The following is a 15,173-nucleotide window of genomic DNA, read 5'->3' on the forward strand; positions in this document are numbered from 1 at the left end:
ATTGATAGGTGAACAGAGGCATCAGATAAGAGAACCCATCTCTGTCCCGCACGGGGATCGAACCCCGGAACCTCGCGTGTCAGGCAAAGACGTAGATGGATCGCGCAAGATCATCAGTCATGACTAGAGGTCATGCGTGGCTCTGATTTATGCCAGACGAGTGTTTTTCTTATTTCCTACGAAACTATGGGTGTCCGTGGGGGGTCACGGGTGTCCGTGGGAGGTCACGGGTGTCCGTGGGAGGTCACGGGTGTCCGTGGGAGGTCACGGGTGTCCGTGGGAGGTCACGGGTGTCCGTGGGAGGTCACGGGTGTCCGTGGGAGGTCACGGGTGTCCGTGGGAGGTCACGGGTGTCCGTGGGAGGTCACGGGTGTCCGTGGGAGGTCACGGGTGTCCGTGGGAGCCTACGGGTGTCCGTGGGAGCCCGCGGATAGCCGTGGGAGACTATGGGTGACTGTGGGACGTAAGATGAACATTTTATATGGGGTCAATGGGAACCCTTGGGTCCGTATAAATGTACAGCTCCAGCGAAATTTTAGTTAAGTTTCACCCGGATTTAGCACAGTCACAGCCCCGCTCCTGTGCCAGGTAAGTCCACCAGGGGCTCACCATAGCCCGTGCTATTTGGAACTTTTTTGTTCTGAGCAGCTGAATCTTAAACAACATAAATTTTAGGCTAGACCAGACGCTTGCGTGCTGTAGCGCCCGCTCTTGGTCAACTGTTCACATACTGTGAATTCTGCAAGATAAAAAGCACGCTGCCAAGGGATGTGTTGGTGCTGTCTTGGTGTTTGTTGATTGCTGGGTGTACTGTATTGGTGTTTGTTGATTGCTGGGTGTACTGTATTGGTGTTTGTTGATTGCTGGGTGTACTGTATTGGTGTTTGTTGATTGCTGGGTGTACTGTATTGGTGTTTATTGATGCCGAGGGCGCAAGCTTCGTGTATGCTGATGTTGGAGGGTGCAGTCCTGTATTGGCCAGCGCCAATACAGATGACTGTAAACCGATTGTAAATTCTCCCAATCGACTTGAGAATGGTCCAGGACGGACCGAAACGTCGTCATCCCTTCACCTTCTAGTGTGTGGTCTCGTCAACACTGTAAACCGAAATTTTCCGGGAGAGAAAGATGATAAAATCAAATCAATGACGGTAAGGCAATTCTTAGGAGAAAGAGCTATGTCAGTAGTGTCTATCTAACAGTTGTATAGTATAAGAGGATAAGGATTTGGATAAGGGCAGAGGAAAGTAACTAGCTACCTGGACAGTCGGGGATTAAATTCTAACCTGTAGGCAGCGAGACAGTCCCTCGGCCATCAAGTCCAAGTCATCTAGTTAGTAGAAATGTTAGCGTAGGTGACCCGTTGTCGTACGTCCAGAAGCTCCAGCGTAAATGGGTCGTCTGTGTGTAAGCTGAGGAGTTAACACATACAGTTCCCTTCCCTCCCCTCTCTCCGTCCAATTTAATTAACAAATCGACAAGTCGTTCATTCAAAACTAAACTATCAAACAAGAGGTGTGATATATACCAACCTGGGGCTAGATTCACGAAGCATACACAAACACTTACGAACCTGAACATCTTTTCTCAATCTTTGGCGGCTTTGTTTACATTTATTAAAAGTTAATAAGCTCCGAAGCACCAGGAGGCTGTTTATAACAATAACAACAATTTATTGGCAAGTTTTCATGCTTGTAAACTGTTTAATAAATGTAACCAAAGCCGTCAAAAATTGAGGAAAGATGGACACGTTCGTAAGTACTTGCGTAACTGTTTCGTGAATCTGGCCCCAGATACATGTTCAATTTGCACGACCTTAGCGATTTTCGTCCCCTTTTTCATCTGAAATACTAAAAATTACTCATATTTGCAACAACAGTCTGTAGACACCCCTAAAATATAAAAAAAAAAATGATAAATGAATAATAACAATAACAGTAATCAAAGTATATAATAACCGTATTGCAACAGTTAACTAAACAGAAGTGCAGTTCTATACAGTATTATATACTCAAAAGTAAACATTAACAACTGGCATATAAAATATAATTATAATATTATACGCGCTCACCAAAAGGAGAAATATTGAAATCATATTGACTGGCAGCTGTAATATCGACGACAAGCTGACCACAAGCTGGAAAACTGGCGACCTGTTGACTGGAAAACTGGCGACCTGTTGACTGGAAAACTGGCGACCTGTTGACTAGAAACAGGAAAGTAGACTGTTAATAGAAAGATAAAATGCTGATTGGAAACTGAATGTTGACACAGAAAACGAGGACAAAGATTTTTGCTACCTGTGAGGTAGACATTTTCCTCACTATTGCCAATATATGGCCAATATCCTTGTAAGCAGGATTTTTTTTTATCGCCAACGTACAAAAACGCCGTCAAGAAAACGCAGAAACCTAAATGGCTGGTATAAAACAAACACTCAAACGAGGATTTTCATTGACAACTTTAATTATAAAATGCTATGTACATAATAAACATGAATGCTTTCTCAAACATGAATGTTAATGCTGTCACACTCGTCACTAACATAATTTAGATTACAATGCTTTATTTTCCAGCGAGAACTCAGGCACTCATGCACGCACACACGCGCACACACACACACACACACACACACACACACTTGACCACCATCCTGCGCAGTACATCACAACGGAGCCTAAGCCAAGCACGTTCACCCACACATAAACAAGAGTTGTAAAAAAAAGGAAAAACATTAATATAGTATATTTTCTTCCAGCGAGAGATAGAGATAGAACATTTATAGTGAGACATCAGGGATTCAAGAGATTTGGCATGAACAACTGACGTGAAGGCAACACAACATTATACCTTCATCGCTTATAGAATGAATAAATGTCTTCTCTGAGTGTTTACAATTATATAGTGAGGCTTCCATACAGTTTATATTTATCACTGAAAATACAAACAATAGAATCAACCTCTTGTGTAAAATAATCCACATTTTGGAAACAGTGATAAGAAATAAGCGAGACACTTGTACATTTCTGATGCAAAAAAATGTGTGAAATTATATGTGAAAAGACATAAATATTGGAAAAATCTAACTTTTTTTCTTCGGCTCTTGAAATTTTTTTTTTTATTTATATTTTCCTGTCGCAGTCCACCATCAGCTGCCGAACATAGCCAACACGTTCTTGTTACTTGACGACTTCTTTCTGTTATGTCCGAAGTCTGGAAACTCAAGGAACCTGTTCCTCAACTTAGCGACTTTTTCTTCCGCTGGTACTCTACTTGGCGAAGTTCCTTCCAGTGGACGTGAACTTGACCAAGTTCCTTCCAGCGGACGTGAACTTGACCAAGTTCCTTCCAGCGGACGTGAACTTAACCAAGTTCTTTGCAGTGGACGTGAACTTGACCTATGGAAGTTCCTTCCAGTGGACGTGAAGTTAACCAAGTTCCTTGCCAGTGGACGTGAACTTAACCAAGTTCCTTGCCAGTGGACGTGAACCTGACTAAGTTCCTTCTACTGTTCTTTAGATTAGCTATTTATTTTTTGTAGCCGTTTCTCAACTTGGCGATTTTTCTATTTTCGTCCCTCACAGTCGACGGTCTCTGCCCAGTTACACATTCCGCCGACAGGATCAAAAACAAGGTGCTGGGGGCAGGTGTACACCCAGCCACGCACCAGTCCTCGAACAGTCTTCGAACACGATATAAACTTCTTGCACGAGTCAGGGTGGGCGAAGTATCCAGTGTCGTTGCACTGGACAGAGCCGTCAGCCATCAGTACCGCCTTTTCCGTTAGCGTCGTCGCCAGCTGCCCCAGTGTCCCGGTGAGGGCGCCGCCCAGGTCGTCGTAGTAGTAATCATAGTAGTCGTTGCCGTCTTTGATGGACGATTGCGCTGGGCCGGGAGTGGCCACAGGAGCTAGGGGTACTCTTTCAGGGCTTAGGCGTACTGGGCGTGGGCTTCTTGGTGGTGGAGGCGTAGTGGTTGTGCGTGGCGTAGAGCTGAAGGTGGGGCGTAGACTAGGGCGTGGGCGTGGGCTGCCGCGTGAGCGTGGAGTCGAAGTTGTTGTGGGCGTGGGCGTGGTGGGAGCAGGTGAGGTGGCCGCGGGTCGAGAGAATAGAGACGAGAAGGTGGGTCTTACCGAGGTCTCCGGGAAAAGTGTTGTTTCCGGAAAGTCTTGACGGAACACAGTGATACTTTCCTCCTCGGCGAGTGTGGGCGCCAGAGTCGTGGGGCTCGTCACAGGGGCAGGGATGCTGATCAGAGGGTTAAGTGGGCGTGAGTCTTCCTCCTGCAGGAATGGGTGTGGACTAGCATCATCCAGCTGGGAGACAGGGCGCGATGTTCGCGGAGTGGTCTGAACGAGTGGACGGGTGAGCCTTGGAGTGTCATCAGATGGGCGAGTTGGTCTTGGTCTGTCTTTAATTGAGAGAGTTGGACGTGGACTGATCCCGACCAGTGGGCGGGTTGGGCGCTCACGAGCTTCAGGCTGTTCACTGGCTTCAAGCTGTGGGGTGGGCCGAGGGCGGGTGAAGGATCTGGTTGGGAGGTTGTGGGTGGAAGTCGGTGAGCGCAGCTTGTTCCTCGACGGTCTGCTGGTCTGTTCCTGAGTTGACACAATAACAAAGAATTACTGGCACACACATTCATGTCTACTATGAAACATTACTTATACTTTTTCTAAATAAATTATGCCCCTATTAAAGTGAAATTTATTCAATATTTTAAGGTATAATATTTATATTAGGTAAGAAATGTCAGCCTATCTGCGATATCTGACAATTATATTTGTGAGGTTATAGAAGAAACTACTTATCTGCAAATACAATAAATACTTCATCTATATTGTCTTATTTGTGAACTGATACAGAAACATCACCCACACATCAGTGACAGCAGACGGAAGCACACATTCCAGAGTCAGGTCACCAAGGAAGCTGCCACAGGTAGAGTCAGAGAATATCGGAGTCGAGGAAGTCAGAACGTAGCTTAGTGCCTTTCACAGGGAAGGGAAAGTTCCCAGGTGGCAGAAACCAGTCACCCGCAAGTCGTAGTTCACCAGGAAGGATTCTCAGAGGATTCCAGGGAATGTGGTAATTTATGGGTTGTAGTGGTTGTGTTTATATTTAAGGTTTGGATTGGTTGTGTCGAAAAAAAAAGATAAAACGTAGGCTGAACAATAATGGATCTTTCTCTTACCCACACTGCGTCATTTTCGATCTGGAAGAGATTGTCATTTATACCAAACAAGCTGGAGAACGATCAGTGAACACAGGAGAAGCAAACTTGTGGCTAAAGTCTGTCCTGTTGACCTCTGACTCTTATCCTCCAACATCAAGTTCTGAAACAGAGACGAAGTCCGTCCAAGTCGAGCTGTCATTATTTTTTCAGGTCAGGATTTGGGTCGTTCCCAGTCCATGGTGTGTCCGTCAGGCGTCAGGACCAAGATATTAAGTTGGTTATGACATGCTATGGTTTCATGAGCAATACTATATCATACGAGTAGATTCAAGTCATTCAATGTGCCCGTGACCAGGTTAACATGTGAAGTTGCTCCTCTACGCTACTGCCTGATGCACATCATCCACTTACTCTCTAATATCACAGCGGGCAAACCATCCTCGAGTGACGTTGAATTAACTTTGGATAAATATTAAATCAACGTCGTTTGGTCGGGTTTGCCCGGGGGATTGATCGTGCATATTCAGGTGAATGCAGACTAATACAGGAAAATACAGTTTTTATACCATGGGATTTTGGGTTGTTAATTTGACAGGGAAAGAAGGTATATACAGTCCACAGTCTGACTACGTACACTCACACTACACCCACCACCAAAGAAGGGAGAAAATAATTACTTGACCAGAGGCTGCTTTCTTCTCGACTCTCTTCCTCACTACAACTCTTCTCCGGGGGTGCTGGGGAGACCCGCTAGGTGTGGGGGCTGAGGGCTGTCTGACAACGCTGGGCGCCGACTCAGGACCCTCCTCCTCCTCCTTCTCCCTTCCCCCAGCCCTCGCCTCCTCCAGTGCTGGGTCCTGGCTAGGTGTGGAGGGAGGGCGGGACTCTGCGGAGGTCCTTCGACGCCCACCGCCTGCAGATGGTCCCAAGCGTGAGGTTGGTGACGCCCCTTCGGGACGACCTTTCACGCGGGTGCGGGTTCGTGTTGGTCCTCTGGTGGTGTCAGCTGTTGTACTTGTTGTAGACTCAGTTGTTGTAGTGGGGGTGGTGGTGGAGGAGGTGGTTGTGGTGGTGGAGGAGGGGGTTGTGGTGGTGGTGGTGGTTGTAGTAGTAGTAGTAGGTGGAGGTGTTGTGGTTGTAGTTGTTGTAGTAGTGGTTGATGTTTGTGGTACTGACGGCGGCGTAGAAGAGCCTGGGAGGTCAAGGCCAGACGACCCTACAGCACCGTAGATGCCGTCGTCGTCGTAGTAACTGTAATCTTCGGCTGCAGCCTGAGGAGAGAGAGCATCATGCTGGCTTCCTCCGGCCTCAGTCGCCTCCAGCTGGCTGTGCGACGACGCATGCCCCGTCACCCCCACCACGTGCGTCGTGCCCTCCGGTGCGCCACGACCGCCGCCATGCTGTGAGTCATGCACTACAGGGGTAGCTTCCTTCTCCCTGGGGTCCACGAGAGGGGGAGGTGGGTCATGCAAAAGATCTCCCTGGGGGGGAAGAATGCCTCCAGTACCATGCACCGTTAGATGAAGAGAGTGATGAGTGGGGATGAGAGGCTGCGAGCTGGGGGGTGAGGGGTCTGTGGCACTAGTCTGGGAGGGGTCTGTGGCACTAGTCTGGGAGGGGTCTGTGGCACTGGTCTGGGAGGGGTCTGTGGCACTAGTCTGGGAGGGGTCTGTGGCACTGGTCTGGGAGGGGTCTGTGGCACTAGTCTGGGAGGGGTCTGTGGCACTGGTCTGGGAGGGGTCTGTGGCACTAGTCTGGGAGGGGTCTGTGGCACTGGTCTGGGAGGGGTCTGTGGCACTGGTCTGGGAGGGGTCTGTGGCACTAGTCTGGGAGGGGTCTGTGGCACTGGTCTGGGAGGGGTCTGTGGCACTAGTCTGGGAGGGGTCTGTGGCACTAGTCTGGGAGGGGTCTGTGGCACTAGTCTGGGAAGGCGAGGCGTCTGTGGCACTAGTCTCGGGGGTTGGGGTGTGTGTAGGGGGTGCAGAATCAAGCCCAGAGATGTGCTGCACAGCCTCGTCTATATGAAGCCCGCCTGAGGACTCTGCTGTGGGGGTGCCAGAGCTGTGTGGGGGGGAGGAGGCTGCTGGGGTGTCAGGGGAAGGATCACTAGCTACATGTGGCACCAGTGTCACGTCCTCTGCTGTGTCATCTGTGGCACCTACTAGTGTACCAACAGTTTGTGGAAGACCGTCGGTCTGTGACGTACGACCAGTTTGCGACTTACGTCCACTAGACGTAATGTGGTCATCGTGTGTTACACGTTCAGTCTGTGACACTCGTCCAGTCTGTGACACACGTCCAGTCTCTGACACACGTCCAGTCTCTGACACACGTCCAGTCTCTGACACACGTCCAGTCTCTGACACACGTCCAGTCTGTGACACACGTCCAGTCTCTGACACACGTCCAGTCTGTGACACACGTCCAGTCTCTGACACACGTCCAGTCTCTGACACACGTCCAGTCTGTGACACACGTCCAGTCTCTGACACACGTCCAGTCTCTGACACACGTCCAGTCTCTGACACACGTCCAGTCTGTGACCGAGTCACACTAGATGTCACTTTGTCCTGGTGGAAGACTTGGTCACTCTGTGGCAAAAGTATGATAGTTTTCACACGGCCATCCTGTGACACAGTGCTCGGTGACACTAGTTCATTCTGTGACACACTCACACTAGGTGTCACGTGGTCATCTTGTGAAACAGTTTTAGCTTTAGATAATAAAACAGTGGGTGTCACTTGGTCATCTTTTGGCACCTGGTCAGTTTGTGATACAAGATCATTTTCTGACACCTGGTCACTATGTGACACACGGCCAGTTTGTGACACACGAACGCTAGGTGTTACCTGGTCATCTTGTGACACACGGCCAGTCTGTGACACACGGCCAGTCTGTGACACACGAACGCTAGGTGTCACCTGGTCGTCTTGTGACACACGAACGCTAGGTGTCACCTGGTCATCTTGTGACACACGATCAGTCTGTGACACACGAACGCTTGGTGTCACCTGGTCATCTTGTGACACACGAACGCTAGGTGTCACCTGGTCATCTTGTGACACACGGTCAGTCTGTGACACACGGCCAGTTTGTGACACACGAACGCTAGGTGTCACCTGGTCATCTTGTGACACACGGCCAGTCTGTGACACACGAACGCTAGGTGTCACCTGGTCATCTTGTGACACACGAACGCTAGGTGTCACCTGGTCATCTTGTGACACACGGCCAGTCTGTGACACACGAACGCTAGGTGTCACCTGGTCATCTTGTGACACACGGTCAGTCTGTGACACACGAACGCTTGGTGTCACCTGGTCATCTTGTGACACACGAACGCTAGGTGTCACCTGGTCATCTTGTGACACACGGCCAGTCTGTGACACACGAACGCTAGGTGTCACCTGGTCATCTTGTGACACACGACCAGTCTGTGACACACGAACGCTTGGTGTCGCCTGGTCATCTTGTGACACACGAACGCTAGGTGTCACCTGGTCATCTTGTGACACACGGCCAGTCTGTGACACACGAACGCTAGGTGTCACCTTGTCATCTTGTGACACACGATCAGTCTGTGACACACGAACGCTTGGTGTCACCTTGTCATCTTGTGACACACGGCCAGTCTGTGACACACGAACGCTAGGTGTCACTTTGTCATCTTGTGACACACGGCCAGTCTGTGACACACGATCAGTCTGTGACACACGAACGCTAGGTGTCACCTGGTCATCTTGTGACACACGGCCAGTCTGTGACACAAGAACGCTAGGTGTCACCTTGTCATCTTGTGACACACGATCAGTCTGTGACACACGAACGCTTGGTGTCACCTTGTCATCTTGTGACACACGGCCAGTCTGTGACACACTGAACGTTAGGTGTCACTTTGTCATCTTGTGACACACGGCCAGTCTGTGACACACGATCAGTCTGTGACACAGGAACGCTAGGTGTCACCTTGTCATCTTGTGACACACGGTCAGTCTGTGACACACGATCAGTCTGTGACACACGAACGCTAGGTGTCACCTGGTCATCTTGTGACACACGGTCAGTCTGTGACACACGATCAGTCTGTGGCACACGAACGCTAGGTGTCACCTGGTCATCTTGTGTCACACTGTCAGTCTGTGACACACGAACACTAGGTTTCACCTGGTCATCTTGTGTCACACTGTCAGTCTGTGACACACGAACACTAGGTGTCACCTGGTCGTCTTGTGACACACGAACCCTAGGTGTCACAAGGTCATCTTGTGATACACGAACGCTAGGTGTCACAAGGTCATCTTGTGACACACGAACGCTAGGTGTCACCTGGTCATCTTGTGTCACCTGCTCATCTTGTGACACGCGAATAGTCTGTGACACACGAATACTAGGTGTCACCTGGTCGTCTTGTGACACACGACCAGTCTGTGACACGCGGCGAGTTTGTGGCACACGACCAGTCTGTGACACACGGCCTGCTTGTGACACACGGCCTGCCTGTGACACACGGCCTGCCTGTGACACACGGCCTGCCTGTGACACACGGCCTGCCTGTGACACACGGCCTGTCTGTGACTGACGGTCTGTCTGTGACACAATTCCACTTTGTGACACAGAGTCAGTCTGTGACACCCGTCCAGTTTGTATTCCATCGTCATCTTTTGCTGCTTTGTCAGTCTGTGAGACTCGCGCTCGAGATGTCAGATGGCCATCTTGTATTTCCTTCTCATCTAGTAACACGTCGTCAGTCTGTGTCACACTGTCAGGACCTGACACAAAGTTAGTCTGTGGGTCTAGTACCTGGGTTATGTCATCAGTATTCGCCAATATGACGACCTTTGACCTGAGGCGAGTCTGAGGTTCATCGGTAACATCAACCAATGATTTGACCTTATGATCCCGACCATGACCTTGCTCGAGGTTATTACTGTCCAGCTTGGGTTTGGATGCTTCTTCGGCGTCTGAGCGGATCTCCGTAAGAGGCGTGACCTCCCCAGCAGGAGTCAGCGTGTCCTGGTCCTTACTGGTGAGGTCTCCCACCGGTACTGGCCTCAGCTCTGAGACTATCTTCACTGGTCGGATTTCGGGAAGCACCTTTACTGGGATTGGTTTAATCTCCGGAACAGCTGTAGTGGGTATTATTTCGTTGTCCGGTACAACTTTGTCAGGAACAAGGTCTTTATCGGAGACAACCTTGATGGGTACAAGTCTGTGACCATGAACGACTCTAGCGCGTCCAAGATTGTTCTCAGTGCGATCCGAGTTGTCCGCATAAGCCACGTACTCGGGGAAATCGAGCGGAGGCCTGAAGGTGATCTCTGGAGCAGTATTAACATCGAGAGTCAGGTCGGGATCTTTTGCCAGGTCCCCCTTGGACACGACCTCGGCCTTAGCGCCAGCATGCACTTGCGTTACAGCGTCAGCTTTAGTTAGTACAGTTACGTCTGGTTTGTCAGCCAAAGCCGCCACTACTTCCCCTGTAGCTGGTTGCCTAGGCCTCGACACCAAGGGCGCCTCGACGCGTGGAAGAGAAGAACCCGCCTGAATACGGGGCGTGACAGCCGGAACACTAGACAAACCATCATGCAAGAGATTATCCTGAATGTCCTCTGTGAGAGTTACCGGGCTTGTTGGCCTCACCACAAGTGGCCGGTACCTGACCGCGGACCCACTTACAGGCACGTTGGTGACAGTCGTCTCCTCGAACACGGCGGGTGTCTCTTCCTCTGCAGCGGGAGTGGTAAAGCGGCCTCGCTCTAGCACCACATACCTACGGGTAGGAAGCACTTTAATGTTTATATCAATATTCTCATTTCTCCCGTAAACCTCCACACGAGACAGTGGTAATAATGAACCTTAGGGAGATGAATGTACTTTATTTTAAATAAAATCTTGTGCTACGACGTTCAATGAGTGCTTCATTATATATGGGTAATTCATTGTCAGTTCTAGAAAAATTTGCCAAAGAATCTTGCACATCACTTTACCCAAATCACAGAGAAGCTTAAAAGTAGTTTGTACAACATGCAACTAAGCAAATGCTTCACCACTTGAAGTAGAAGGAAACTCCCAAGAGGTCAAGTGAGCTACAAGTATATGGTCAAGAATTATCGAAAGACATATGAGGCAGATACATAAAGATGGCTCAGATTGGAGCGACAGAGCGATAAGGGTAACATTAGTGTACTCTTTTTAGGGTGACTGAAGCCTTTAACCTGAAGAATACAATAACAGAATAACTAATAATCATGAAATTAATATGAGGAACGCCCAAGAGTAGAAGTACCTCGCACAGTGATAGATATAATCGTCATGATACAAGCTGTACATAACGTCCCTCATTAGTTGATGAGAAAACACCTCCCCACAGCCTTATCTGTATCGTTAATTAAAGAGGGACAAACCCCTAAAGACAATGTTGAGAGCAGCACTTAAGCAGAGCCCTTTCAGCAAGCGCTGAAGCCGCAGCAGCAAAATTATTGAGTGTATGGTACCTTGGTGTTGTGGATACGGCAGGAACTAATCCTAGTGCCGGACTAACGGTTGGCTCTGAGCCTGAAGGAGTAGGTGGGGTAGGGGTTCCAGGTGTTGTGATGCCACTAGAGCGGGTAATAGTCACGTACTGGCGAGATGGTTCGGTTGGGGACACAGCCTCAAGAGCCGGGGTATCTTTCCTGTCGGCGACTGGTCGGCGTCTGTCGAGGGTGACATACTGGCGGCCGCCTGTTGTTGTGAGTTCAGCCTCACGGACTTCGCCCTCCTCCTCGACGGGACTGGACTGGGCGGTAGGGCGCCCTGGACGTTGGCGTTCAATAGCACTATACTGTAGACGGCCGCGTAGGGGAGGGTTTATTGAGTCTCGTCGCTTAGGGGCCTCCTGGACGGCAGGTTCCAGAGCTTCCTGGACGGCAGGTTCCGGAGCCTCCGTTCTACAAGGGATCAAAACAACATATTTTTACTTAATGATTCTAACGCTAAACCGAAATCATTATTATGACTTTAAATTAATAATTCCTACTATATTTTTATTAATTCTATTCGAAGAAGGCAGCACTTTTCAGAAAATATATTTGCTAAAAATGCAAACGTATTTTAATTTACTAAATAAACATAAATATTATACAGACAATTTATTAATTTATTTATCTCCAAGATTTCCTCTGAAATAAAATTTCAGAGGAAAATCTTAAAAATGTTAATGATATTCAAGGGAGTTGGAGGTAATAGAGGCGACAGGAGCCTCACATAAGCAGTAGACGAACAAGAGAAAGACAACAGTAGACACAACACGAGATTGTCGGCTGGGAAGTAGGGGGGAGTGGGGGATGATGGAGGGGGGTGGGGGGGATGGATGGAGAGGAGGGGGAAGGGGAGAGTGGAAGGGAGGAGGGTGCAGGTAGTTTAATAACAAGAGTGAACATTACCTATCTGGTCACCCCCGGCATGGCCTTAACGCTCAGGGCTACACTATATCCCAGACCAGTAATGTATGTCTCGTCCCTTTTCCATGTCCAATTGACCTCTGGAATAGTGTTGACCAAACCACACACTAGAAAGTGAAGAGACGACGACGTTTCGGTCCGTCCTGTAGGGAGCACAATATCGGGGGACTGGGATAGCAACTCACCTGTCACGGGATATGCTGGCGTACTGGGGCCTAGTGCGGCCACCGAGAGGTCTTGAGGTCGTCTCAACTTCGATTGTGGCTTCAGTGGTACTACTTGACCCCCTCGTGAACTGGGCGCCTCCAGAGTTCTGTAGCCTGCAGGAGAGAAAACCAATTAGTTATTCTGAAGCTCCGAAGTCTGCAGGAGGAATTAATACATAACAAAAACTAAATTTTATTGTTATACAATTTGTATTCGTCCCCTGTGTGAGGAAGCAGTTCTCTCTCTTCATCTATCGACTAGCCTCCATTTTATCAGTAGGTGTTTGGTACAGAGTTACACAAACAGATCTACAATGTACACGACCTTTACCCTGGTTACAATCCCTTGATCCTCACTACAAACAATCCTCAATATCCACAATTGGGTGAAAGTCTTAACTATTCAATGCAATTCCATTATCATATACTCCTCTACAGAGCCGCTACTCGCATACACAGAACTGACCCGGGCGTAGCCCTGTGTTGCTTACTGTCTACTGACGGTGTTGGACACCTCCTCCACAGGTTTGGGCAGTTCGGCAACGGCAGGTTCCTCATCGTAGTAGTATTCATCGTCACCGTAGTAGTCGTCGTAGTAAGAGTAGTCGGTCGGGATCTCCGTGGTGGTGGGGATGGGGGTGGTTGGACCTTGGGTAGTGGTAGTCGCCGCCGCCCCTCCTCTGCCCTTTTTGTCCGTACTGCACCTGGCCCGGCTCGGGTGGTCGCAGCCGTCGATAACCTTGTTGAAGACCAAATCTGTTTTGGTGGAGGGAAACGTCGAAGTGTTAAGTTCGACTTTACTTCTTCTTCGATGCTGCCTGATGGGTTGAGGGTGGAGAGCCAACTCTCAGGGCGTATGTCAAGGGAGTTTTGTACATTCCTCATCATTAAATCAATAAGGGAACACCTTCCTGAGCTGCTACCTAACTTGAGGCGAAGATAAGCATCACTTGAGGGGATGGGGGGGCATGTAAAGACAGCTACTTTACCTGAGAAGCGAGACACCTGCATGTGGGCCAGGGGAGTGCCACCTACCTGAGGGGCAGGTGAAGGCGTGGGCGACGATGCCCAGCCCTGAAGGTCCTGAGTCGAGACACCAGTAGTACTTGTGGCAGTTGTCAGGGTTCTGGTAGAAGCCCTCGCGTTTGCAAGCAAAGCCTAATGAAGAGAGGAACAAGTAATCAATGACACGATAAAAGAATGATGATGCTGGCAATGGAAGAATGACATATATACTGAAGCGTGCTTCACTCAACCTCTACCCCGCGAGCACACCCATCTCTCTTTACAACATTATAACATTTTAATCGAGAAAAGTGCAGAAGGGATATGGCCCAATACTGTTCTGTTTATGTATAACTAAACTCATCATTTTGACCCCACCCATCCTCCACTCATCTCTTTCACCCTACACATCTCTCGGTAAAACTCACTGGAGACGGGTCTAGGGGTGGTGGGAGGCGCTGGAGTGTTCAGCGGATCTATAGTCGTGGTTCTCTGTTGCTGTTGTGGGCGTTGACGGGTTCCAGGACGTCGCCGCTTGACCCCAGGGCGGCTGGCTGGCTTTTGGGTAGTGGTGGTGGTGGGCGGGGTGGTGGATCTGTAGAGACAGTAGGGAAAGGGAGAGTTGTATTGTGCGGACTGACAGTAAAGTTGGGTGCATGGGGGGATTGAACTTGGACCTCTAAAATACGAATCCGTTGTTTTACCAACGAAGGTCCAGGGGAAGATGCAAGGTTGGTACACACGGTGCTCCAGCTGCTAGAGTCACCGGCTCGACCATTAAGGAAGGGGAAACTGCAGGTGACATCACGTCACCTCGCCAGCTTACTCACACCTTGCCGGGGAACCTCTACGGTAACAACTTATAAATAAATCCACAGGAGTTTTGATGAAGGTTCGAACCTGTGCGCTGTGTGCTCCCTGGCGCGCTCTAGTCAGCTGTACCACATGAAATAATTACAACAGGAGCAAGCATGAAATAATTACAACAGGAGCAAGCATGAAATAATTACAACGGGGGCAAGCATGAAATAATTACAACGGGGGCAAGCATGAAATAATTACAACGGGGGCAAGCATGAAATAATTACAACGGGGGCAAGCATGAAATAATTACAACGGGGGCAAGCATGAAATAATTACAATGGGGACAAGCATGAAATAATTACAACGGGGGCAAGCATGAAATAATTACAACGGGGGCAAGCATGAAATAATTACAACGGGGGCAAGCATGACATAATTACAACAGGGGGCAAGCATGAAATAATTACAACGGGGGCAAGCATGAAATAATTACAACGGGGGCAAGCATGAAATAATTACAACGGGGGCAAGCATGAAATAAGCT

General features: G+C 49.1%; 1 protein-coding gene across 6 annotated transcripts in view; it reads right to left on the minus strand.

Moving 5' to 3' along the window:
• Positions 1-2,448: 2,448 nt before the first annotated feature.
• Positions 2,449-15,173, minus strand: part of LOC123762320 (uncharacterized) — a 66,275-nt gene continuing 53,550 nt past the window's right edge. For 3 of the 6 annotated variants that reach the window (XM_069325868.1, XM_045748775.2, XM_069325863.1), the window contains 8 exons: positions 14,254-14,420; positions 13,856-13,978; positions 13,312-13,576; positions 12,800-12,934; positions 11,667-12,101; positions 10,849-10,942; positions 5,850-6,443; positions 2,449-4,597 (listed from right to left, as the gene is read on the minus strand). In XM_069325868.1, the coding sequence (XP_069181969.1) occupies positions 3,566-4,597; positions 5,850-6,443; positions 10,849-10,942; positions 11,667-12,101; positions 12,800-12,934; positions 13,312-13,576; positions 13,856-13,978; positions 14,254-14,420 (2,845 nt within the window). In that variant the 3' untranslated portion in view covers positions 2,449-3,565. The remainder of the gene's footprint in view (positions 4,598-5,849; positions 6,444-10,848; positions 10,943-11,666; positions 12,102-12,799; positions 12,935-13,311; positions 13,577-13,855; positions 13,979-14,253; positions 14,421-15,173) is intronic. The other 3 variants (XM_069325873.1, XM_069325883.1, XM_069325877.1) reach the window with 3 other exon arrangements.

Source organism: Procambarus clarkii, chromosome 2, assembly GCF_040958095.1.
Source record: "Procambarus clarkii isolate CNS0578487 chromosome 2, FALCON_Pclarkii_2.0, whole genome shotgun sequence".
NCBI classification, from domain to species: Eukaryota; Metazoa; Arthropoda; class Malacostraca; order Decapoda; family Cambaridae; genus Procambarus; species Procambarus clarkii.